At 64.1% G+C, this 22434-nt stretch overlaps 4 protein-coding genes across 4 annotated transcripts; 1 reads left to right on the top strand and 3 right to left on the bottom strand.

Annotated features, from left to right (window-relative positions):
• CHLRE_16g647950v5 (uncharacterized protein) lies at nt 1-3602 on the bottom strand. Its single transcript, XM_043070742.1, has 10 exons — nt 3325-3602; nt 2762-2963; nt 2525-2576; nt 2135-2236; nt 1770-1814; nt 1503-1583; nt 1249-1362; nt 1053-1124; nt 903-946; nt 1-699 (listed from the first exon to the last, which is right to left on the bottom strand). The coding sequence occupies exons 1-10, from the start codon at nt 3344-3346 to the stop codon at nt 645-647; spliced, it is 789 nt and encodes a 262-aa protein (XP_042915385.1). The 5' UTR covers nt 3347-3602; the 3' UTR covers nt 1-644.
• Nucleotides 3603-3702: 100 nt separating this feature from the next.
• On the top strand, nt 3703-7959 carry CHLRE_16g647901v5 (uncharacterized protein). Its single transcript, XM_043070741.1, has 7 exons — nt 3703-4043; nt 4756-4843; nt 4936-5001; nt 5226-5532; nt 6008-6163; nt 6457-6572; nt 6637-7959. The coding sequence occupies exons 1-7, from the start codon at nt 3943-3945 to the stop codon at nt 6745-6747; spliced, it is 945 nt and encodes a 314-aa protein (XP_042915384.1). The 5' UTR covers nt 3703-3942; the 3' UTR covers nt 6748-7959.
• Nucleotide 7960: 1 nt separating this feature from the next.
• On the bottom strand, nt 7961-11792 carry CHLRE_16g647850v5 (uncharacterized protein). The gene is made up of 5 exons (XM_043070740.1): nt 11474-11792; nt 11167-11248; nt 10435-10860; nt 9956-10058; nt 7961-9359 (listed from the first exon to the last, which is right to left on the bottom strand). Exons 1-5 carry the CDS (start codon nt 11484-11486, stop codon nt 9015-9017), a joined length of 969 nt encoding a protein of 322 aa, XP_042915383.1. The 5' UTR covers nt 11487-11792; the 3' UTR covers nt 7961-9014.
• A 48-nt stretch (nt 11793-11840) lies between these two features.
• CHLRE_16g647800v5 (uncharacterized protein) lies at nt 11841-22412 on the bottom strand. Its single transcript, XM_043070739.1, has 10 exons — nt 22233-22412; nt 21184-21441; nt 20863-20922; nt 20267-20404; nt 18367-19551; nt 17782-17891; nt 17207-17411; nt 14159-17023; nt 13794-13892; nt 11841-13413 (listed from the first exon to the last, which is right to left on the bottom strand). The coding sequence occupies exons 1-10, from the start codon at nt 22242-22244 to the stop codon at nt 13228-13230; spliced, it is 5118 nt and encodes a 1705-aa protein (XP_042915382.1). The 5' UTR covers nt 22245-22412; the 3' UTR covers nt 11841-13227.
• Nucleotides 22413-22434: the final 22 nt, after the last annotated feature.

Below are 22434 nucleotides of genomic sequence, written 5' to 3'. Positions count from 1 at the left end.
GGGGTCATTCGGGGATCTCTCCTCGGGTGAGCGTGCGTGCCTCGTACGTTTTTGCGGCCCTGGCTTCATCCACGGCTGTCGTCCCACATGTAACCTTTATCAGCTAACTAGCAGCTCCCACGCGCACGCTGCGCCAACCGCCAAGCCCCCGCCGTGCTTCGCAGTGCTCCACCGTACACTGTCGCAGCTTCCCACACGCGTGCACTCAACTAGCAGCTCCCACTCGCGCCGCGCGCCCAACCGCCAAGCCCCGCCGTGCTCCACCGTACACTGTCGCAGCTTCCCACACGCGCACGCGCTCAGCTACCCACTCCCACTCGCGCGCCTGCCGACTAGCGTCAACTGCCCGTGTGCATCACTACAGTCAGTTAGCTTCCGAGCCGCGCCGCCGTACAATTACCAGCTCACACACGCGCAGCTGCCGACTCCCAAATCAACTCCTGTACGGCTGAGGGTTTTGGGGTGCCGTACACGAGTTAGTTGGGGGTTAGTCGGAGCTGTCCTAGAACCTACATTACGGTATAATATGTAATGTCACTCGGCGATGGGTGCGCGTGCGGACCAACAGGCCCGCACCGCCCCTACACGAGGCCTGACAGTAGCTCAAAGGCCACTAATGAGGTGCCTGATCCTCCACAAAAGCCTCAAATGAGCTCGCGGCTCTTGAGCACCTCCAAGGCAGCAAAGGCCGCAAACACGCTGCAGCAGCAGGGAGGGCCGGGCCGGGGCGGGGCGGGGTAGGTGGGCGGAGTGGGGAGGGTGAGGCGCGCGCGACGATGGCGGGGGACACCGTGGGGGTCACACGCAGGCCCGCTTCATTTGGCACGCTGGAAGGCACACGGCATACGGTCGACTGGGCACGTGCGCACTCGCGTGCTCATGGCACATGCGCATGCGCGCACCTGGGCAACATCATCTGGCCGCCCAGGATGATGCCGTACAGCTCCTGCGAGGGCAGCCGGCTTCACGTAAGACCTCGTCAGTGGCGGCACGAGCCTGCAGACCCGATCGAGGACCCGCTGCGAGCGACCTCTCGTGCGCATCCCACTCACGGGGATGGTGACGCGCATGACCTCGATGGTGTGTTCCTCTGCGTCCCGAGCGGCGTGGCCAGAGGGGTCGGGCTGCGGGCGCCACAATGCGAGGCAGGGTAGTTAGGCCAAGGTCGGAGAGGCAAAATGACTGGAGGGGGAAAAGCTGCCGAAGTGCACGGCACTCTAGCCGTTGCCTTGCAGCCTCAGGTCTGACCTGGGGGTCTATGAACAGGAAGGGCTTGAACTTGTTGCGGCTCCACTTGAGCTCGCTCTGCCCCGGGTGGTCCTCCGGGAGCAGCTCCACCACCTCGCCGCCCACAAGCATGGCCTGAGGAGTGGAAGCATGAGGAGGGGGGCAAGCAGGTTAGGGGTTTGAGCCCGTGTACGTAAGCCGAACACCAGTAACATCAAACCAAGCTTCGTAAAACGTGGCGAGCAACCAACCAGATCAACTCGCCCTGGACGCACCTCCTCCCTCATCTCGGCGACGGCGCACTCGCGCAGGTTGTTGTGCTTCTTGGGGTCGAAGCCGCCGCACGGCAAAGTAAACTGCAGGAAGCAGCAATTCGGCATAGCGTCATGCCATGACTTCCAACGCTTGCCCATTCATTCCTATTGCCTACTCATGGCGCACCGCACTGGCGTACAGCCAGGAGGCTAGCCCGCCAGGACATCGGCCACCTCTGCGTTCCGCAAGTGCACCCACGTCAGCCCTGCAAACACAGTCCCCAGCACCTGCAAGGCGTTGGGGCCCTGCGCGTATTCCCGGACCACTGTGACCTGCGTGCGGATGAGGTTCCCAGCAACGCAGTCATGATGCATGCGCGCGCGAGAGAGAGCGTGTGTGTACGTGTGTGTGTGTGTGTGTGTGTGTGTGTGTGTGTGTGTGTGTGTGTGTGTGTGTGTGTGTAAGTAAGAGCACATACCATAAATGTGTGTGTGTGTATGTGTGTGTACACCGCCATGCACCACGTCGTCAAGGCACGGCAATGCGCTAGCTTGCCAAATCCCCGAGAGCAAAAACACCGCCGTACCCCTCATGCGTGCCCTCTGTGCCACGTTGCGGTTCCCGTGTGTTGCTGGCGATATCCTCCTAGTACCTGCGCCGGCGTGGTGGCGGTGGCGGGGTGGAAGGGAAACGCCACCGAAAAGCGAAAGTCCATTCGCGGGTTTCCTACCACGTCGTACTGCACCGTGTGGCTCTGTGGCAGCAATGCGCAGGGTACGAACTTAAAGAACTGGCGTGTCTCCTTGCTAACAGCTTCCAAGCGGGTTGTCACTTCAAGAATGAACTCCAAAAAAACATGTCACTTGAATCCTGTGCACCACGTGACAACGGACGGCTGGCCCGATTGGTCCGCCGAGCATGCGATCGCATGTGCGTGAATGCCCCACGTCTCCCGACCCGGGCTCGCATGTCAAGATAGCACGAAACTCCCATGCCCTAGAGTCCCCCGCCACAACCACATAGACATGCACATGGCGCTGACCTGTCCATCGCCCGACGTGAACTGCACGGTCCGGTCGTACATGGCCATGTACCTGCATGGGGGGCGGGTGGGAGGCTAGGTCGGCGGAAGGCGGATGCGCTACCGCAGCAGCGCCAGGCCGCCAGCACAAGGTTCCGATCTAGCGTCGGGCAGGCTTGTAGGAAAGTCTGTCGAGGGCACTGCAGCGCTTACAGTTCATAATTTCACACTGCCATACATGCACCCTACAGCACTCACCGCTTGTGAATCATTTGGTCCTCCAACACATCGAAGCGCTCGTGCCAGGGGTGGGCCTCAGGCGCCAGTGCGTCGCCGGCGGCACCGCTGCCTGCAGCTGTCACGGCCGCAGTAGCAGGGGAATAGCAAGGTGCGGCCGCGACGGGTCCCGGGGAGCTGGGGGTTGCCACGCCGCTAGCCGTGAGGCCAGCTGGCACTCCGCCTGTGGGTCGTGGCACGCGCACGTGGAGGGATGTAGATGGCGACCAGGTCTTCGTCGCTGACACCGGTTCCCGGCCCAACAACATAGCACGGTTGCTGCTGCGGATACATACGGTGTACGCGGGCGTGCCCGGGGAACCAAGCTGCTGGCGGGATTTGCTCCTACTAGTATGGCAACGGTTGCGTCTGGCTTTGCGGGCTGCACCGCGCCCCTACGAAGCCAGCTGATACTACTATGTAAGGTTCTTTTGCATATGGGTTCAGAAGCTTCTGGGCGGCGACTGACTCTTGCTTCAACTTGAAGAGGGTTTCTCGATTGTGACTCGTTGACAAGCCAGGCAAACGTCGGCCGCGTGACTCACCAGTATTATGTAAAGATGTCATTTATTAAGCTGCTAAGTGGCTGCGTCTTCGTAGGCGTGCAGTGTCTGCCCTGGCGCTCGCTAACCCAGACCCCGCACAGGTTAGTGTGCTCACACCCAGGCAACCGAGCTCAATGGGCTGTGAGGGCTGTTTGAGCACTTTTCGTGGGCTGTGAAGAGGTCGGCTTGCAAGAGTTCGCGTCTAATGCGTGATTGTTCCCCTCGTTCGGTCAAACCACTGTTGCTACCTCCTAATGGATATCAAAACTAGAATGCGATTCGTCATACAGAAATAGCTCTGTGGTGCGCAGCCCGTGCGTGTGGGCTCGTCTTTTTACAAGGCGGGCGTGCACAGCCAATCCGGCCGCCCATGCGGACGATCTGGAGCCCGCGGTTGGTCACCGCCCTTCGCCTTCGAGCCCGAGCTCCGGCGCCGAGCTTGAGGCCGCCCACCTGCCGCCTGTACACACCTTCGCCTCCCGCAGCTGGGCCCGCCGCCCCACACTGATCGACCGCCATCTACGTGCCGGGCGCGTTGCCCTGCTTGAGCAGGCTGCACAGCCTGGCGGCCTGCAGCGCATGCTTATTGCCCTGCACAGCTTGCACCTGGCCGTCATCATGCACCGTCACGCCACTGCTGCTGACGTCACTACACTTCACGTACGACCAGCCGCCGCTGCCACCGCCGCCTCTCAGACGCTCTCAGCGGGAAGCTTAAGGTTCGGGGCCCGCGGCGACGGCCGTGGCACTCCTAGCAGGGTGGGCGGGTACTGGTAGGAAACAAAGTGCCGGACCACATGCCCAGAACTTCCCCAGGGGCCCCGTTGAGGTGACACCGTGTACGGTACCCACGCAGGTAGGCGCGCCGTCCACCGTTGGAGAAAGGTGACCGGGTGACGAGGTCAACGTTTCACCCCTGCTGGTGCATCGGCGAGGAATCGATATTGTCTTCATTAACGTGTGTCCCAACAGGACCACAATCTGGTCCAAAGAATGCTGCAAAGCATGACGTCAATAAATCGCGGAATGAAGTTTCTTCGCTGTGGACTTCCTGCCTTGTTCCACAATCAAGATACTTTGCTCAGGGAACGCTCCTACCGTCAATGCGGGAACATGTTCGGAAGAGTAGTCGAAAGACGAGTCTTTGGGCCCACTTTGCGTGCACTACGCACCGACGTCGCGACTTTGTTTCACACCAAGTGCGATGGCGCTGCTAGCGCCTTGAGCACCGATGTCCATAGTGCTATGGGCGACCTGACCGATGTCCTTGGTGCTATTGGCGCCTTGAGGACCGAGTTTGGCGCCTTGAGGACCGACGTCGCGGCGACTGAAAAGCTCGGGAGTCCTGTTGAGTTTGTGAGCAGCGGCGTCATCGACAAGCAGTTCGGCGCCAGCTTGGGCGCGTCCTGCGCGCTGCGCTCCGCGGACGAGGTGGCCGTCCCACCAGTCCGTGGTGTCCCCCCTGGGGCGCGGCATCGTGCCTAGCACTACCCAGCTGGTGGCCGCGTTGGGACGCAAGGTGGGTGATTAACCACCGCTTGGGGGTCATCAACGGTGTGCGCGCAAACCCGGAGGTTTTAGCACCTTGGCGCTCTCCCCCACTCCGTGCAGGACCTGGGCTTCTGGCACCTCGCATCGTGTGGAGTCCGGAAGGTGCAGGAGCTCGCTTCGGGCAAGGTGCGCAGCTGTTCGATTAGCGCGTTGGTAGCTTGGGAATGCTTTAGCCATCAGCAGCAGGTCGCCGGGTGCCCCAGAGCGCACCACGCTTGGGCCGCTCCTGGGGCAACGCCTACTTCTGTTACTTCTGTTTGCGGGACACGGACCGATGCGCTTTCCTGGGCCTGCCTCCTGGGCCTGCCGCGCCAAGGAATGAGACACGGGGCATGTCCAAAACGCAACAGGAGCCGACCACCGCGGTGGTGGACGCAGCGAACGAGCTGCGAGCCATGCATGCCTACCAGCGACTGGCAGCGGCGGCGACAGCGGCAACATCGGCGCTGGAGGCGTCTGCGGCTGCTGGAGGCGGCGGCCCGGGCGGTGCGGCATCTGCAGCGGCTGCGGCGGCGGCTGCTCGGGTGCCCGAAGAAGCCTGCAAGGCGGTGGTCCGGCGGCTGCACCGCAGCGGAGTGGGGAGCATGGTGTTCGCGGGTGATATGGAGCGCTACCTGCTGCTCGGCTCGCCGGAACAGCGCTCGGTGCTGCTTGCAGGTGGGTCGCTTGCGGCCGTTGCAAGGGAGGGGGGGATGTGGGGTTGGGCTGGGTTGAGTCATTCTAGGTTGGCCTTGGGTGGGCGATTGTGATAGCAGCTTGTCATGTGGCTGCCTAGCCAGGCCGCGCAGAGTGGGCCCCTCGGCAGCCTATGTATGGCAAGGTAGGCAACCTGCGTACGTGCGCTGCCGCAACCCCGCGACCCCTGTAAGGAGACGTGGAAGAAACCAAGTGGTTCATGCTTGCACAACGGACTGGTGTTACTGACGGCGGCGGCGTCACGCCGCATGCCCGCCCCAACCTTTCGCCGTTCACCTCCTTTGTGCGCGCCACGTACGCAAGCGCTCGCCGGTCTGCTATCCATCATGCCGCTTCTGCTGGTACTCTAAAATAAGTTCGTCCCCGCCCTCATTCCCACAGCGAGCTCCGCACCCTTCCATCACTGTGTGCGCACGCACATGCGTTGTGGCGGCAGGGGACATGTTCGTGCCGTGCCTGTCCGCGGTGGCCACCGGTGCTGCGCTGCCGGAGCTGCAAGTGGACCGCTGCGGCCGCGTGTCGCTGGAGGAGCAGGTGTCGGCGGGCGCTGTTGCGGGGCTGCACATCGGCGAGCAGATGCTGTCAGGCGGCGGTGAGGCCGTAGGTGTGCGTGTTTGTGTGTGCGTGTGCGTGTGTGTGTGGCCACCTGCCCCTGCACGGCCCAAAACAACAAGGCCCCCCGCAGCCCCGCACCTTGCACATGCTTCGCGTAGCGGCCATCACATTCCATTCTATAGGTACGGCCATCGCTCCATCCCTGCCCCTCTCCAGTCTGCCCCCGAGCGCCACACCCCTGGCTGGGTTCGCCTGTTGTTTCTCTGTGTCCGGATATAAATACCCTCCCCATCCGCCCGCCCATCCTACACGCTCATCCCGCCCCAGCAGGCGTCCGCGACGCGAGCAAGCAGGTTGTGCGCTCGGCTACGGCCCTCGCATGGGCCTACCACGCCCTGCTGCGGACTGGCGCCGATGGCGACGCAGCGCTGCCGCTGGTGCTGGACGTGCGTGCCCACATTATCATGTCAAAAGGACGGCCGCTCGCACTCGCGGCCGGCGCCAAGGCAGCTGCCGGCGTATCACCGCGTCAAGCGGCTGCCCGGCCACGGCTGCCCGCTGACTGTATACTTGCACTACTACACGCTCACTGCCAGCGGTGTGAAGCGTTGGGAGCTGTGAGTAGAAGACTGGCCGCTCGCGTTGCTGGCAGTGAGCGTGTAGTAGTGCAAGTATACAGTCAGCGGGCAGCCGTGGCCGGGCAGCCGCTTGACGCGGTGATACGCCGGCAGCTGCCTTGGCGCCGGCCGCGAGTGCGAGCGGCCGTCCTTTTGACGTGATAATGTGGGCACGCACGTCCAGCACCAGCGGCAGCGCTGCGTCGACAACCACTACCAAGGAACCCCGTAGCACGGGGTTGCTTGGTAGTGGTTGGCGATGCTGCTATCGAGGAGGCGTCGCTGGGCGCTCGGGTGTTCTGCGGTCGGAACGTAGCTGGAAATGTGATTTAGTAGGTTGTCCGAACGGAAGGGAGGGTAGGCGGCACACAAGTTGCCATGTATGATTTGCGTAGCCGAACTACCATAACCTCTGCTGCCTGCCCTGGTATACCTGAATACTGTACTCTTTGAGGAGAGCTGCGAGACATTTGTGCAGTGATGGGGCATCAAGTGGTGGATAGATTGGCGGGTGCAGGCTGCTGGTTTGCTCTGATATTTTGGGGTTTGCAATATTGCACACGCGTGGAGCCCACGACGGCCCGTGGGTCCGGCGTGTGGAGGGCCTGAGCACGTTATTGTGTGTAAGGCGGCTACACGGCAGCTTATGATGTGCCTGCCTATAAAGTTGATTGTAGTTGGGAGGGAGAGCAAACGAGTGCGTCGACGTACGTATTAGCTTACGAATTTGACCCGTGTGTCAACGTTAAACTGTCTTTGCGTGTGCAGGCGGGATGCACTGCTGCACCCCCAGCGAGTGCGGCACATTGCCGCCGGTGGCTACTGTGGCATTTTGGCAACATATTGACGGTGGAACGACGGCGAATGACGCTGGCCGGCCCAGCTTGATTCCTGACACGCTGGGACAGCGGCGTGAGATGGCACTCCGCCAATCCGACGCACGCCAGGGGCATTACTGCGGCCGGCGGTGGCGGAGGTAGCTTAGTGCCTGACAGTCGGGCTGTAAGACTGACAGCGGTGTGATGTGCATGCACTTGCATGCGCGTTGGTGATCGTTCTGCGTCAACTAAAGTGCCCTCCATGGGTGCGACATGCCCCCACGGTTCTAGGGCCATCCGTGGCTCTCGCCAACGCGGCGTTGCCACACGCTGAAGCAATGCGTTAAATTTGCGCCTAGGACAGACGACCACTCAGGACGGTGTAAGAGGGCTAGCGCTGAGACAGGATAAACCTACCATCGAGCTCCTCACATCACGACCTAGGCCGGATGGCTGGGGAGGACAGCATCAGGTATTCAGAACCCCTGGGTATTCACTTGCGCAGAATTCACTTCGTTACTGCATCCGGCCCTTTCGCGGCTTTGGGTAAGAGGCGCTACTGCTTCCGACCTTGCAGCAGTTGGACGCCCAGGACGACGCACCTTGGCGACGGGGCCGGATGGACAGGGACTCGTGGAGGAGGAGGTAGGCTAGGAGCAGCTGTGGGTCTGATGGTGGATAGCTCTGACGCGGGCCCGACACACTGCCGCTGCGTCCACCCCCTCATCGGCCATCAGGTCCCAGCACCGAGCGCTCGCTCACTGTCATAGGGCATTGTGCACCACATGCACCATGCCCAGCACACCGTGTTATACCTGATAGACGTAGCGCGCTACCGTGTGTGAGATTGCAAGGCTTGCCCCAAATTGTTTGCCATCTGCTGGGTTCTGGGAATCAGCTGCACCCTACGGGACTTTACCAACCTGCCTTACCACTGTCCCGTCGCACACCAACACGCAGGCCCGCGCCTCGGGTCCTGCATGTACTGCAGTACCGGCGCCGCGCACGTACGTACGTGTTCAGCATCCTTCCAGAATAGGTTCTTCCGCACTTACCGGCCTGCACCTACCCTTCACCCACATGCCTATTCTGCTACTTGCCAGCACACCAGCACCTGACATCAGCCGTCATATCATACATCACAGCCGCGCTGCGCTCTGCGCAACACCAGATCACCAAGGAGTGGCCATGCGTGGTTTCGCTCGCTAGCCTGTCTGCCCCCTGCCCAGTCCTGCATAGTGCTCCGGCGGTACACGCATCGCTCACTTGGTCGCTCACCCATTCTCTGCTACGGCGCCTCCACGCCCACCCGCGCTGCTGAGTGTCAACATCACTCTCATCCTTGTGTGCACCCACTTGACGCTCGCTACACAGCTGCAGCGCTTGGGAACATCAGCTCGCAAATTACTCAAAACATTATCCCGCCGCGCTCTCGTTGCCAGCGGGCCTGCAGCTACCGTCCCCTCTGCCGGACCTCCTGACCGGCACCACCCGCCCCAGCTGCCGTGCCGTGCCGCCCCTTGCCCTGCCCGCCCGCTTTCCCCTCCGCCGCTTTCTCAACCGCCGTCGCCGCCGCCCGCCGCCGTTCGTAGTACGGCGTGTCGTACCGCATCTCCAGATCCTCCCGAATGTACCGCCCGAAGCCGTACATGATGAGGTCGCACCCGGCGAACAGCAGTACGACGTGGTTTGCATGCGGCCCCAGCCACGTGCACAGGTGGGCATCCAGGGGGATGCCAAACAGCGCCAGTGCCGCGCCCGACAACATCAGCCCAAACCACAGCGGTTGCCGCCCCACCTGCCAGGAGCCGGCGGGAGGGGGCAGGTGGAGGGAGGGAGGGGGCAGGTGGGAGGGGGCATACATGTGGGACAGGAAGTGCAAGGGGGTAGCCGTTTCATGGAGAACGGATTGTTGAAAAGACAGTTTTGAAGTGCCGACGTGCTGTAGGGACAGCAGGCACAAATCGTTGGCGCCAGCACATAGGGGCCAGGTGGCGGGGAAAGCAGATGGGGCGTGTGGGCGGGCGGGGAGGGCTGCGAGGTGCGGGCTGGGGGAAGGCGCCCGGACGACACCCACACCCACACCCACACATCCACACACCCCCAACTCCACATCCACACCCACCCACCCACCCACCCCCCCCCCACACACACACCCACACACACACACACGCGGGCACACACACACACACACACACACACGCGGGCACACACACACACACACGCGGGCACACACACACACACACGCACACACACACACACGCACACACACACACACACACACACACACACACACACGCACACACACGCACACACACACGGGCACACACCCACACCCACACACACACACACACACACACACACACGCACGGGCACACACACACACACACGCACCATTCCCCTGCGCATGATGTAGGCTCCCACGCCCAGCGCCGCCGCCGCCGACATGCCGATGTAGATTGCCTCGGCCATGTACGGCACACGCACACCCCAGAACCTGCATGGCGGTTGAGAGCAGTGAAGTATACGCTGGTCAGGCATGAGGAGAATTACATCGAAGGCCCAATCTGACCACGCACGCACGCATGCACGCACGCACACTTACGCACGCAGACACGTAGTAACTGGTAGGTATCCATAACCCTTGCCTGCCCCCGAGCCGACGAGCCTTCCCCCGCGTAGGGTGCATGCCGCCCAGGCCGGCACGCAGCAAACGTGCCCCACATGTGCCGCCTGCAGGCGCCCAACCCAAGCACTACCGCCGCAGCCTCCTGCGGACTTAAGCACCGATGTCAGCGAGCCCCTACAACCCCCTGCTTCAAGACCCTTGAGAACCACCACTTCCTCGACCAGCAGTTGCAACACGAGCTCACGCGGATATGTTTATGAGGCCGTTGCCAGTGACCAGGTTGGTCACGTGCCGCCGTTTGGCGCGCGCCGCCGCCGCCCGCCTACTGTCAATCCCGCCGGCCGCCAGCGGCTGCGACACCTGCACCAGCGGCGCGGGCTCCGGTGCCGCAGCTGCAGCGGCTGTAGCGGCTGTAGCAGCTGCTGCGGCTGCGGCCGCGCCACCGCCCGCTGCTACGGCCACTTCCGCCGGCTCGGAGGCCCCACCAGCAGCAGCTGCCCCGGCTGAGCCAGCTGACCCAGATGGAGCCTGAGCTGCTGCTCCTGCGTTTTCACCTCCTGCCGCTGCTGCGCCTGCTGCTGCGCCTGCTGCTGTTGCTCCGCCCCAAGACCTGCGCAGGCTGTCTCCGAGCTCGTCCGAAAGACACGCGTACAGAGCGGAAAAGGCGCAACTGCAGGGAAAAAGCGTGGGGGTGACGCGTGGGGGCAGAGGCAGGCAGGTGGCGGGACAGGAAGGAGGGGAAGGTGGAGAGTGTGGTTGGGGGGGGGAGGGTGCAGGCACATGGGTAGGTGCCGACGTGTGGGGAGCGCGACACCAACGGTGATGGCTTGACCCCGCACACGAGCCACATGCGACCAAAAGCGCTGAGCAGCCCCTCCCTCCGCGGCCTCTCCCCCCTCCCGGTGCACCAGCTCTCCAGAGCTCTCCAATGCTCCCCCACCCGCCACCCACCCCACCCACACACATACAGGCGCACCTGCCCGTGGCCGCTATGTCGAGTGACACCAGAGCCATCTGCCAGTCGCTGGAGCGAGGCAGCAGGCAGTGGCACAGCAGCGCTGCAGGAAGTGACGCGGTGATGCGGGGACACGGTTGGTTTGCAGACGGCTGTACACAGGCGGGAGGGGGAGGTTAGGGAGATGGGCCAGAGAGCTGGCACGGCTAGCAGAGTCTCGTGCCGGGGTTAGGCCGACCACCTAGGCTTTTCTTGCATGTCCAGCAAGAGTACTACCAAGCAGGCGAGCGAGTTGACTCCGTGCCGGGCAAGGGGAGGAAGGGCCTACCGGCAGTGCACATAAGCGCATAGAACCCGAACGACAGCGACAGCGACGGCGTTGGCGGCCGGTGCCAGTTATTTTGTGTCTGGAAGCTGAAGTGCCCTCGCAGTCCAAGAATCAAGCCCAGTATTATAAGCGGCGCCAGCGATGGCCACCGCACCAAAAACGGTGCGCTGCCCTGGACTAGAGGCAGGGACAGTATTGGCCGGGTGCATATTCTCTGCAGAGCCGGTGGAAACAAGCGGGTGAAGGCCTTTGGAAAGTTCTTGCGCAACACAAAGGAGCTGTAGGGAAAGAACGCGTCTATAAATTCAGTACTCATTTCATATGTACGCAGGCCAATAAATAAATTACGCGGTAACCGTGCTGGCGCGTGCAGCCCTCGATAATGGCCTTGGGCCAGTCCCGGTGACTCCCCCAGGTGACTCCCCTCCCACTCTTCCTGAAGCGGGCCAACTGCTCGGGTGTCATTGGCGTCCCTTGCAGCCTGCGCATGGCCCCGCTGCCTGCTGCCAGGGCGCATTCGAAAAAGAGTACATTCAAGAAACAAGTGTCCTAGGGTGCAAGATTGGAAACGGTGCGTGCTGCTTGCTGACCCCTGACGTGCGCGCCTGCAGAACTAGCAAGGCAGAGTCCATGCCTCAACGTTGGTCAAGCAGGTCTAGCGAAAATATGTTGGGAGGACCCGGAGCAGTGCGGGAGCAGGCGACCGTACGGCAGATCCAGGCAACTGTTTCTGGGCTTGCTCCGTCGATATCGTTGTCCTCTTGTTTGCTCTGCTTGACTCCGTTCTTCCCTTTGAGAGGGAGAGCCACCTTCCTTGTCAGGTCCGGACGTCCGGTCCACGGTACCCAAAACCCCCGCCGGACGATGATTGATACGTCTGACCTCTCCACACCACAATGTGTGCACCTTCAATGCCGTAGCTGACTCACGCCTCAACGCAAACGCCGCACGACGGACTTGACGGACTTGGTGCACACGCCACACACAAACACGCATGCATACACGCAAGCAAGCAGTCCGTTGGCATGCATGCAACAGCTCGCATGCAGGAATGCAACCATGCCCGCATGCAAACAACATGCCGCTCGCCGTACGCAGCCGGCGCGCAATTAACGGTAACAACAAAGACCCGTCGGTGTGCCAACGCAAGATAAAACGAAATGTTCCGTCTACAAGCTCCCAACCTACACGCAAACGGGTGTGTGGGCGTGGAGCCATGGCCCCGACCTAATGCGCCATTGGCCCTTACTACCTCGTTCACAGGTATTGCCTCCTATGGAAGGCGATCCGTCTTGATTACTGCATATATAGTTGTACACCCGTACATTTCGACCGGTCGTATGCCACCACACCAAAACTCCAGTCAGCTCATGAAACACACTCTCTCACACACACGCACACACACACACACACACACACACACACACACACACACACACACACACACACACACACACACACACACACACACACACACACACACACACACACACACACACACACACACACACACACACACACACACACACACACACACACACACACACACACACAGCGGGGTTCATGACCTCTCGTACACACAGGCCCCCTGCAGGCCTTGCCCTACTCCGCTCCCCACATTGCCTCAACCTCATTTACACCAACCCTAACTTACACATTCCCTCCTCTGCTGCGCACCGCCAAGTTGAACCGACCCACCCAACCCCAACTAGCTTACATAAGCCGCCCCCCGTAAAACCCACATCACGAGGTCATCAGCTCATGAACTCCGACGCCACCCGCCGCAGCATTGATCGGCTGGGCGCGGTGGCGAGCGGGCGGCTGCTGAAGCGCAGCACCACAGCCGACAGGTTGTCGCCGCTGCCCAGCTTGAGGGCCGAGGTGCATAGCGCCTCGGCGGCGGCGGCGGCGCTGCGGCCGTCCGCCAGCCAGCGCCGAACCTGCGCAAGCGCACATGGCGGCGGTGGGGAGGCGGCCATGGGCAGATGGTTGGGGTGGAGTCGTTGGCGTGGGATGTGGATGCGGTATGCCGGGTCGCGGGCGTGCAACACGTGAAGGACAAAGTGGTATTGCCGCCAGGCGAGCGACGCCCTAGCTACAATGGGTCCCAAGGGCGGCGCTGACTGATAAGGTGGGGGTGGGGCCGGCACACGAGGACGCATGAAAGTGAGAGCACGACAAGCACACTACAGCGGCACGCACGCACGCACGCGCGCACGCACACACGCACGCACGCACGCACGCACACACGCACACACTACAGCGGCACGCAGGCGCGCACGCACAAGCACACGCACGCACTACATCGGCACGCACGCACCATGCGGCAGGCCTCGCCGTTGCGCATGACATCCCACACGCCGTCGCAGGCGCAGATGAGGAACTCGCTGTCGGTGCTGATCTGGTAGTGGAACAGGTCCTGAAGTGTTGGGGCAGGGGAGGGGGTTGGGAGGCGGGCGGGAGGAAGGGGCGGGGCCGTGAGGTGGAGAGGCGGAAAGAAGGAGGGGTGGGTGCAGGCTTGATGGCGATCGCATGTACATGAGCTTTTCCAGGCATGCCTGAACCACACTATAAGCACGAGAGGGCTCGGTAAACCACTACACACGCGCTTGGATCCATCCGGCCCAGCCCCTCATTGATCCCGCCTCGGACGCACACCACGCATGCGACCCCGCCGTGCCTCACCGGATCAGGAATGAGCGCCCCTGCGCCATCACACCCCAACGTGCCCGGACCGCTGCCATCACCAGCGCCGCCGCCAGCGCCAGCGCCAGCCCCGTCCCGCCCGCCTTCACCCGGCAGCTGCAGCAGTGGCCGGCCCCGACTGCCTGACGCCGGCGCCGGCGCCGCCGCCTCCACAGCCGAAGAGGCCGGAAATGCCGAAGCCAGCGCCATCCCCGCGGCGGCAAGCGCTGCATTGCCAGTTTGTTCCGCTGCCGCTGCTGGTGGCGGCGGCGATGGCGACGGCGCACCGCCGCCAGACGCCGTCGGCGCCGCCGCCGGATCCGCGAGTACGGACGCCAGGGTCCACGTGTTGAAGCTCTCTGCATGGAGCAACTCCAGTGCCGCACTGCTGCTGCCGCTGGTGCCCTGCTGGGCGGCCTTGCCGTCGCCTCCTTCCCCGCCGCCATCAGGACCGGCACTCCTACGGCTGTTGCTGGCGCTGGGGCCGTTGGCGTGCGCGGCCGCTGTTGCCCCTGTGCCGTCCGCCGAGTCAGCGGCAGTAGCACCTGCATGTCCGGCGCTACCACTTCCGCCGCCGCCGCCGCTGCTGTCCCGCTGCAGCCGCGACGCCATCACAGTGAAAGCGGCTACAGCCGTCGCGCCGCCGTCCGACCAGCCAACCTCGGCGCTGCTACTGCCTTCTTCTAGAGGCGGTAGCGTGATGGCGCCGGCGCTGGTGCGTGGGAACGGCGAGGTGGGGCTCCGCTCGCGCACACGGCCGCCTCCCGCCGCCGTGCCGCCGCCGCCGCCGCTGCCGCCGCTGCGGCCGTGGTGGTAAAACACACCGCCCTGCATCACCCCAGGAGACGAGGAAGCCGCCGCCATCATTGCTGCTCCTGGCCCCGGTAGCGAGGGGCTGGGTGGCAGCGGCGGCAGGCCCAGGGACGCTCCTGCTCCTGACCCTGCGCCGCCGCCCATACTGCTCGCCGGTCCTATCCCGTGGCCGCCGGCCGCATGCGGCCGCTCCGCCGCCCATGGCGACGCCGCCGCCACAGCAGCAGCAGCAGCCGGCGACGGCGGCGGCCGGGGGCTAGCTTGGCTTACCCCAGTGGCAGCAGCGGCGCCCATGGCGCCCGCTACGGCGGCGCCGCCACCACTGGATGGCGGGCGCGGCGGCCGCGGACTCAGCCCCAGTGTGTGGGCCGCCACCACCGCCGCCGCTGCTGGCGCGGAGGCGCGAGAGGGCAGGTCGCCCGGCGGCGCATGTGCTGCACCCACCGCCGCCGCCGCCGCAGCCGACGCAGCAGCATCAGCCGCCGGTGCGGCGGCCGAGCCTGCTATTGGGTCGGCGCCGCCAAAGCCATCGCTTCCCCTGCTGTTGCTGCGCTGCGTCCCTCCGGCACCGGGACTAGTGGCGATCCGGGCCAGGTGCGCGGGCGGCGGCGGGACGTCCAACCCATTCTGCTGCTGCTGCTGCCGCGATTGCTGCTGCTGTTGCGGCTGCTGATCCGGCTGCTGCTGCAGCTCCACCTGGCCCCCGGGTGCCTTCATGTGTGTGAGGCGCGGGTCACGCGGCGGACTGCTCGACACTAACACAATCCCGCCTTGTCCAGACCCCTCCTCCACTTGTGGCTGCGTCGGCGGCTGCTGCGGCTGCGACCGAGGCAGCTGCGGCTGTTGGCTGCCGTGGGCAGCGCCGCTGCCGCCAGCCGCCTGCCCCAAGGGCGTGGTCGCGGGCGGGGACGGCTGCGGCAGACCGCCGGTGGAGGAGCGGGCTGGCGGCGAGGTGCCGGCGGGGGGCTGGCTGGGGTCCTCACGCACGAGGTCAAGCTGCGGCCGGTGGGGCGGGTTGTGGTGGCTGTGGCTGTAGCTGTGGAGGTGGAGGTGCGGGTGGGGGCCGTGCGGGTGCGGGTGCGGGCCGTGCGGGTACGGGTTGGGGTGTGGGTGCAGGGGGAAATAGTGTTGGTGCAGTGCCTGGGTGGCTCCGGGCGTGAGGTGGCTGTGTGGGGAGTGCCCGTACGAGGGGTGCTGTTGGGGGTGGACGCGGGGGTGGTGATTGTGTTGGAGCTGAGTGGCCAGCGTGTGGCCGCTGTGGGTAGGGCTGCCGCCGTTGCTACTGCCAGGCAGTGCTGCTGCGGCGGCGGCTGCGGCCGAGGCTGTAGCAAGCCCCGGGCTGGCCGCGTGGCGTGCAAACCCCGTGGGGTCGCTCGGCGAGCCGAACCGCACCGTCAACGGCTGTAGCTGCGATTGTGAGTGCGGCTGTAGCAGCGGCTGTAGCAGCGAGCTGGCGGTGGGCGTGGGTCCGGCGGCGGAGGCGCTGCAGGGGCCGGAGAAGGAGGCGCTACTGCCGCTGCCACGCAGGTAGGGCGCGCTGCCAGTCCCGGCTGCTGCTACTGCCGCCGCCCCCCCTGCTACAGCCGGCGACGTCATGCCATCCATACCTTGTGCCACCGACACGGGTGCCGAGGTTAGGTGCGGCCGGCCGCCGGCGCCGGCGCCCGCCGCAGCTGCTACAGCCGCACCCGCGCCGACGGCGCTGCTGCTACTGCCGTGCCCACTGCTACTGCCGTGGCTGCCGTGGTGGCTGTGGTGCACACCCAGGTGGGCGTGGTGGCCGCGCGAGGCGTGGTGGTGCGTGGAACCCCCACGCGATCCAACGAAAACCCCGCCTGCTACAGCCACGCCGCCGGCGCCGTGCCCGGACCCAGAGCCGTGGCTGTAGCTGTGGCCGTGGTGGCTGTAGTGCGCGGGGAAGTACTGCAGGGCGGCGCGGCGGCAGCTGGCGGCGGCTGCGGCTGCGGTGGGTGTGGCGGCCTTCTTGAGGTGCGCGCAGCCCAGGTTGCGGCTGACGGCGATGTCGGAGCAGGAGCCATCGGGAGCCGTCATCTGTGTGAGGGAGCGAGGTTGCGGGGGTGCGAGGTTGCGGGGGCGAGGGTGAGGGTGCGAGGATGAGGGTGCAATGGTGAGGGTGCGAGGATGAGGGTGTGGATGCGTTCTGGTACGCCGCTTCCAACACACACACACACACACACACACACACACACACACACACACACAAAGCACACATACCTGCAGGTATCCATCCGAGCTGAGCTGTACACCCAGGGACTCCAGCCGCCGCCGCTCCGACAGCGACGCGCCGCTGGGCGTCAGCCCGTCACCGCCACCGCCGCCACCGTCACCACCACCACCTGCACCTGCAGCCGCCGCGGCCGCCCCCGCCCCCCTGGCGTCTGTCCCGCCGCCGCCTGCCTTGTGGTCGACCGTGAGTTGCCTGCGGAGGAAAGGGACAGCGGCCAACAACAAGATAACGCGTGACTGCAGCAGTGGTCCAGAGGCACCCGGAGGCGGATGGAGGCGGCAGCGGCGTGTGTGACCACCAGTAACAGGGCCTAGCTGCCCTGCTTTGCCTGCAAGCCATCCCACGCCCCGCCAAAGCCCCAGCACCCACCTTTGATCCCAGACCCACACAGAACCAGACACACGGACACAGGCACATACCCAGACACACCGATACACACACACACAAACAGACACACACACACATACACACACAGGCACACACACACACACACACACACATACACACACACACACACACACACACACACACACACACACACACACGCACTGCCCCGCCCCACCTGGCCTCGCCGTCGTCGCACACCACTGCCCGGCAGTCCCCCACATTGGCCAGCCACAACGAGCCGCCCAGCATCAGAGCCACCAGCGCCGTACTGCCGCTGGAGCAGTCCTGGGTGCGGGCGGGGCGTGGGGGGCGTGGGAGGGAGGAGCGGGAACGGCGGGGGAGGAGCCGTTCATGGGGAGTGGAGGCGTGCTGCTTTGGAGTCAAGATTGTGTGTCGGTGCCAGGGGTCCGGTGCGTGGGTCCGGTGGGACGCGTGTCTGTTTCAATGTGATTGCCCGCGCATGACCCACGCGGCAACCAAGCAACTACTAAGGATAAGCTGCTTCAGACCGCCACCGCCTCGTTTCCCCCCTCCACTCCCCCACTCGAGTTTCTCCTTCAGCGCGACTGTTTCCCTACGGGATTGGTTCAAAGTTACCACCCCCCCCCTCCGGACTTCACTTCGTAAACTTAATGCGTGTAACCCCCCTCCATCTCCTCCCCCCACTTGCAGCTAACGCCACTAACTCCGCTCGTTTTAGCTTGGTTCGGTTAGTTGGGCTGGCCTTTATAACCCCCTCCATCTCCTCCCCCCGCCTCACCCGCTCCATCAGCTCCTGCTCACACCGCATCAGCGCCGCCCGCAGCGCCGCCGGCGGGTCCGGCGGCCCCGCGCCCACGCCCGCCGCGCCGTAGGCCGCCAGCGAGGCCCGCCGCCGCGCCACCGCCGCCGAGTGCTGAGGCAGACCCCAATCCGGGTCCTCGCTCAACAACTCCCCGCCGCTTTCATCGCCGCCTTCTTCGCCGTCGCCGTGGGTGCTAGTGCAGTCGTGTCCGTGTGCGTCTTCGGAACTGTCCGAGCTGTTGATAGCGTTGCGACGGATGGTGCCGTGTTCGTTGCTGGCGGCGGCCGCCGCCGCCGCCGCCAGTTGTCGCGCCGCGGTTGCGTAGCCGTACTCAAACACGGCGGCTGAGTCCCAGCCCGCGCCGGGGCGCGCCGGCTGCTGCTGCTGCTGCTGCTGCTGCTGCTGCTGCTGCTGCTGCTGCTGCCGAGCCTGCTGCAGGACAGACTCGCTGGGAACCCGGCCAGCTGTGTAGACGTCCGCCGAGATCGCGCTTATGCTGCTGGCGCTGTCGTCAAGCAGCAGCTGCGAGGCGGCTACAAGCACGCCGGCTGCCGCCGCAGGTGCGGAGGCCGCCTCCGCCCCATCCGACGTCGTCCCTCGGGCTGCCGCTGCCGCACCCGCCGCCGCCGCTGCCGCCGCCTCGGCGCCGCCGCCGGCCACGCCCACGCCGCCGCCGCGGCGCAACTGCGGGGCTGAGGATGACAGGGGTGCAGCCGACGACGACGCCACAGCCGCCGCCACCGCCGCCTCCTGCGGCCCAGCCGGACATCCTGCTACAGCCGCCGCCGCTGCCGCCGCGGCACTGGGAGTCGACGACAGCCCTGCTACAGCCGCTGCCAGCGAGCCCGGGGCCACGGGTGTCGCAACGCCAGAACCGGCCCCAACCCGGGTCCCTATCCCGGCCCCGGCTTCAGCCCCGGCCCCGGGTGCAGCTGGTGAGACAGCGGGCTCCGCTCCTCCTGCTGCTGCTGCCAGCCCCGCTTGCGGCTGCCGTGGCTGTTGCTGCTGCTGCTGTTGCTGCTGCAGCTGTTGCGGGTGTTGTTGTTGTTGTTGTTGTTGTTGTTGTTGGTGGTGGTGGTGGTGCGGCGGCGGCGGCAGGGGCACGGGGTCGCAGCCAATCTGTGCCGCCACCACCTCCAGCAGGTGCCGGGTCAGGTGGGCCTGGGGGTTAGGGCGGCAGGCGGGTGGTCCATGCGGGGGGGGCACAGGCGTGTGTGTGTGTGTGTGTGTGTGTGTGTGTGTGTGTGTGTGTGTGTGTGTGTGTGTGTGTGTGTGTGTGTGTGTGTGTGTGTGTGTGTGTGTGTGTATGGCACGTAGCACGTAGCCGCAGACAGATTGTCCCACTATGCGTACACGCCACGCACATGCCACGCAATTCACCCGCTCCGCCCCCTTGGTCTCTCCCCTCCTCCGCCCCGCCTGTTGTCAATGCATAGGCCACGCTCTCCTCGCTCTTTTGCATTGGATTCGGTTTAGTATGGGCTGGTATCTACGACCCCCCTCCTCTCCCACTCCCAATGTTTTATCCTTGCACCCCCCCATTGATGTCTTCTAGGTGGGTATTAAACGCGTGCCTAGTCTGCATTGCTAGTTAGAACGTGCGTACATGTGTTTGAGCCTGGGTGGCATTTTCGAAGGCGGCTACCGTCAGCACCGCCCACATGCGCAAGACCGACGAGCTCATCGCCTTCTTTCTCCCGGTTTGCGGGATGGTTTGCTGGGAAACCGGGAACTCGGTGCATTTCGGCGATGGGGACTAGCGTCGCGTGCCACTCCGTTGTCAAGCGTAGGCCACGCTCTCCTCGCTCTTTTGCAACGGGTTCGGTGTATTTTGGGCTGGTATCTACACCCCCCCCCCCCTCCGCCCCCCTCTCACCTCCAGGTGGCTTACGGCGCCGCTGCCCGCGTGTCCGTCCAGCACCGCCACCAGCGCCGCCCGCCGCGCCGCCGCGAAGTGCGGGTGGGAGCTGAGGTCCACCAGCAGAACCCGGTCCTCCATCTTGGAGCTGGCGCCCTTGGGGGGCGTGGGTGAGGTGCGGGTGTGAGGTGTGGCTTAGGTGCGGGTGTGTGGGGCAAGCGGCGTGCGGGTGGGGTATGGATGCGGTGCGGGTGAGGTGCGGGTGGGAGCGACGGAGGCTGGGGATGGTGAGAGGCAAACGCAGCGAATTGGGTCGGCAGGCGCAGCGTGCATCCACTGCCCACCCCGCCCACCGCGCCGGCCATGCCCAAAGTATGCATATGGTGCACGCACACACACACACACACACACACACGTACACACACACACACACACACGTACACACACACACACACACACACACACACACACACACAAAAACACGTACACGCACAGCGATACCGTATACACACATGTCCCCCTGGGAAGACCAAACGCTCGGGCGGGCGCGCACGGGGTCAGCTCCCTTGTCTGCCCCCTGTCCCAGCGCCCCAGCGCCACACGCCCACACCCACCTGCATGGAGTGGGCGCCCATGTCGTAGGCCAGGTCGGGACTGCCCTCCAGCAGGCTTATCTGGGGAGGGGAAGGGGTTCCAAGTATGACTACTTGAGGGAGGCAATGGCAAGAGGTGGTACTGTGGGTGCAACAGCCGTGTTCAAGGTGGAATAGGTGGAGCAGGCGAGTGGCTCAATTGTTGCCGTAGGCGCATGCCCGTCGAGTGCATTCTCCTCAGACCCGACCGCACCGTACGACTGCAAACACAAACCAGCCCCCCAAACCCCCCACATCACACAAACCCATACCGTACACACAAGCACACCAACCCCCGCACACCTGTTGCGGCACGATCAGCCCCTCCGCCACCAGCGCCTCCGACTCCTCCGCATCCAAAAACAATGCATGTGACCGCACACGCGGCAGCCCACCGCCTCCTCCGCCTCCACCTCCTCCTGCTCCTCCCACGGTTCCGCTCTGCGCGCCGCCAGAGGTACGGCGACCCGTGTCGTACAGCGACGACGGCGGCGGCAGGGGTGAGGAGGCCGCCTCAGTCGAGGGGAGGCTGCTGTCGGAGACATTGCCCACGCTGCTGGCCTGCGTGGGGGAGAAATAAAACAGCAGGACATGGCACACGGGCGTTGCCACGATGGCGCCGTACCCAACCCCTGTGCGAGCTCACTTGTTTCAAGACATGCGTTGTTTCTCCAGGCTAACTCATTCGGTGTTATCTTGCGGGTGCGCATAGCAGGAGGACGTGGCCCGGGCCCGGGGGAGGCGGGACGGACCGCACCGGGTCCTCTTATTCAGAAAGCAGTTGGGCGGAGGGCGTGAAGGCTCAACCACCATCAAGCACAACGGAAGCACGCTCGGTCGCGATGCCGTGTGCGGGCGGCTTGGATGACACCGCACATACATACACACCGCACACACACATGGGGTTTGTACAGCGTGGCGCCAAGCTAGCGGTCGTTGGGGCCCCCCAGCGCGGAGAACCCGTGTCGCAGCAGCGGGAGCTTGCTGCGACAAGACGTCGCCGAGTCCGGAATCTGTAATGGTGTCAGCCTTGGGCAAACCTAGCACTGTGTCGCCCTCACGCCGACAGATAGGCTGAACGCGCGGCTGCACGCCAGGGTCGCGGCCACGTCGGAACGCTTCATGGTCCCGCTGAACACGACGAAAACGTGAGGTTGCGCGCACCATACTGCCCCATGTCAGAATTTTTGCATAGCGCTATACTGGAAAAGCGAAACCAGCTGCCCTAACGCTTGCAGCATTGTCGACTCGCTCCGCTGCTTTCGAGCTTTATCACCCCAGTACCACAAGTGCCTATTACAGGCGTAAAGAGGCCAGATAGATAGCATCTGCCTCAGAGAAGCCACTCTTACCGCAAAAGACATTCCTCGCGGTGTTCCTCGCGAATGCCTAGAAGTAACAACAGCTACACTGAGATAAATTCAAAGGTGATGACATGCTGAAACTCTCAAACCACTTGGGGAAGGCGCGAGCGTGGTTCTAAATTTTAGTGCGGTTGACGTGTTGACTGTCAACGAAAACGACACACATAGGATGTTGTAAGTGTTTGGTAGG

This window comes from Chlamydomonas reinhardtii, chromosome 16 (genome assembly GCF_000002595.2).
Source record: "Chlamydomonas reinhardtii strain CC-503 cw92 mt+ chromosome 16, whole genome shotgun sequence".
NCBI lineage: Eukaryota > Viridiplantae > Chlorophyta > Chlorophyceae > Chlamydomonadales > Chlamydomonadaceae > Chlamydomonas > Chlamydomonas reinhardtii.
The sequence above is the reverse complement of the archived record's forward strand: the minus strand, read 5'-3'. Positions and strand labels throughout refer to the sequence as shown.

What these genes read in the sequence shown, in the direction of transcription:
- CHLRE_16g647850v5 (XM_043070740.1), bottom strand. An exon ending in GGCCTCATAAACATATCCGC is followed by an intron (nt 10,059 to 10,434) that starts GTGAGCTCGTGT and finishes ACCGCCATGCAG; the next exon opens with GTTCTGGGGTGTGCGTGTGC. An exon ending in ACATCATGCGCAGGGGAATG is followed by an intron (nt 9,360 to 9,955) that starts GTGCGTGTGTGT and finishes GGCTCCTGGCAG; the next exon opens with GTGGGGCGGCAACCGCTGTG.
- CHLRE_16g647800v5 (XM_043070739.1), bottom strand. An exon ending in TGCGACGACGGCGAGGCCAG is followed by an intron (nt 17,412 to 17,781) that starts GTGGGGCGGGGC and finishes TTTCCTCCGCAG; the next exon opens with GCAACTCACGGTCGACCACA. An exon ending in GGGCGCTCATTCCTGATCCG is followed by an intron (nt 13,893 to 14,158) that starts GTGAGGCACGGC and finishes CCAACACTTCAG; the next exon opens with GACCTGTTCCACTACCAGAT.
- CHLRE_16g647901v5 (XM_043070741.1), top strand. Translation starts at nt 3,943, where the DNA reads ATGCACCGTCACGCCACTGCTGCTGACGTCACTACACTTCACGTACGA. An exon ending in TGGCCGCGTTGGGACGCAAG is followed by an intron (nt 4,844 to 4,935) that starts GTGGGTGATTAA and finishes CACTCCGTGCAG; the next exon opens with GACCTGGGCTTCTGGCACCT. An exon ending in CGCTGCCGCTGGTGCTGGAC is followed by an intron (nt 6,573 to 6,636) that starts GTGCGTGCCCAC and finishes GCGCCAAGGCAG; the next exon opens with CTGCCGGCGTATCACCGCGT.
- CHLRE_16g647950v5 (XM_043070742.1), bottom strand. Translation starts at nt 3,346, where the DNA reads ATGACATCTTTACATAATACTG. An exon ending in TCGCCGAGATGAGGGAGGAG is followed by an intron (nt 1,363 to 1,502) that starts GTGCGTCCAGGG and finishes TCCACTCCTCAG; the next exon opens with GCCATGCTTGTGGGCGGCGA. An exon ending in TCCTGTTCATAGACCCCCAG is followed by an intron (nt 1,125 to 1,248) that starts GTCAGACCTGAG and finishes TGGCGCCCGCAG; the next exon opens with CCCGACCCCTCTGGCCACGC.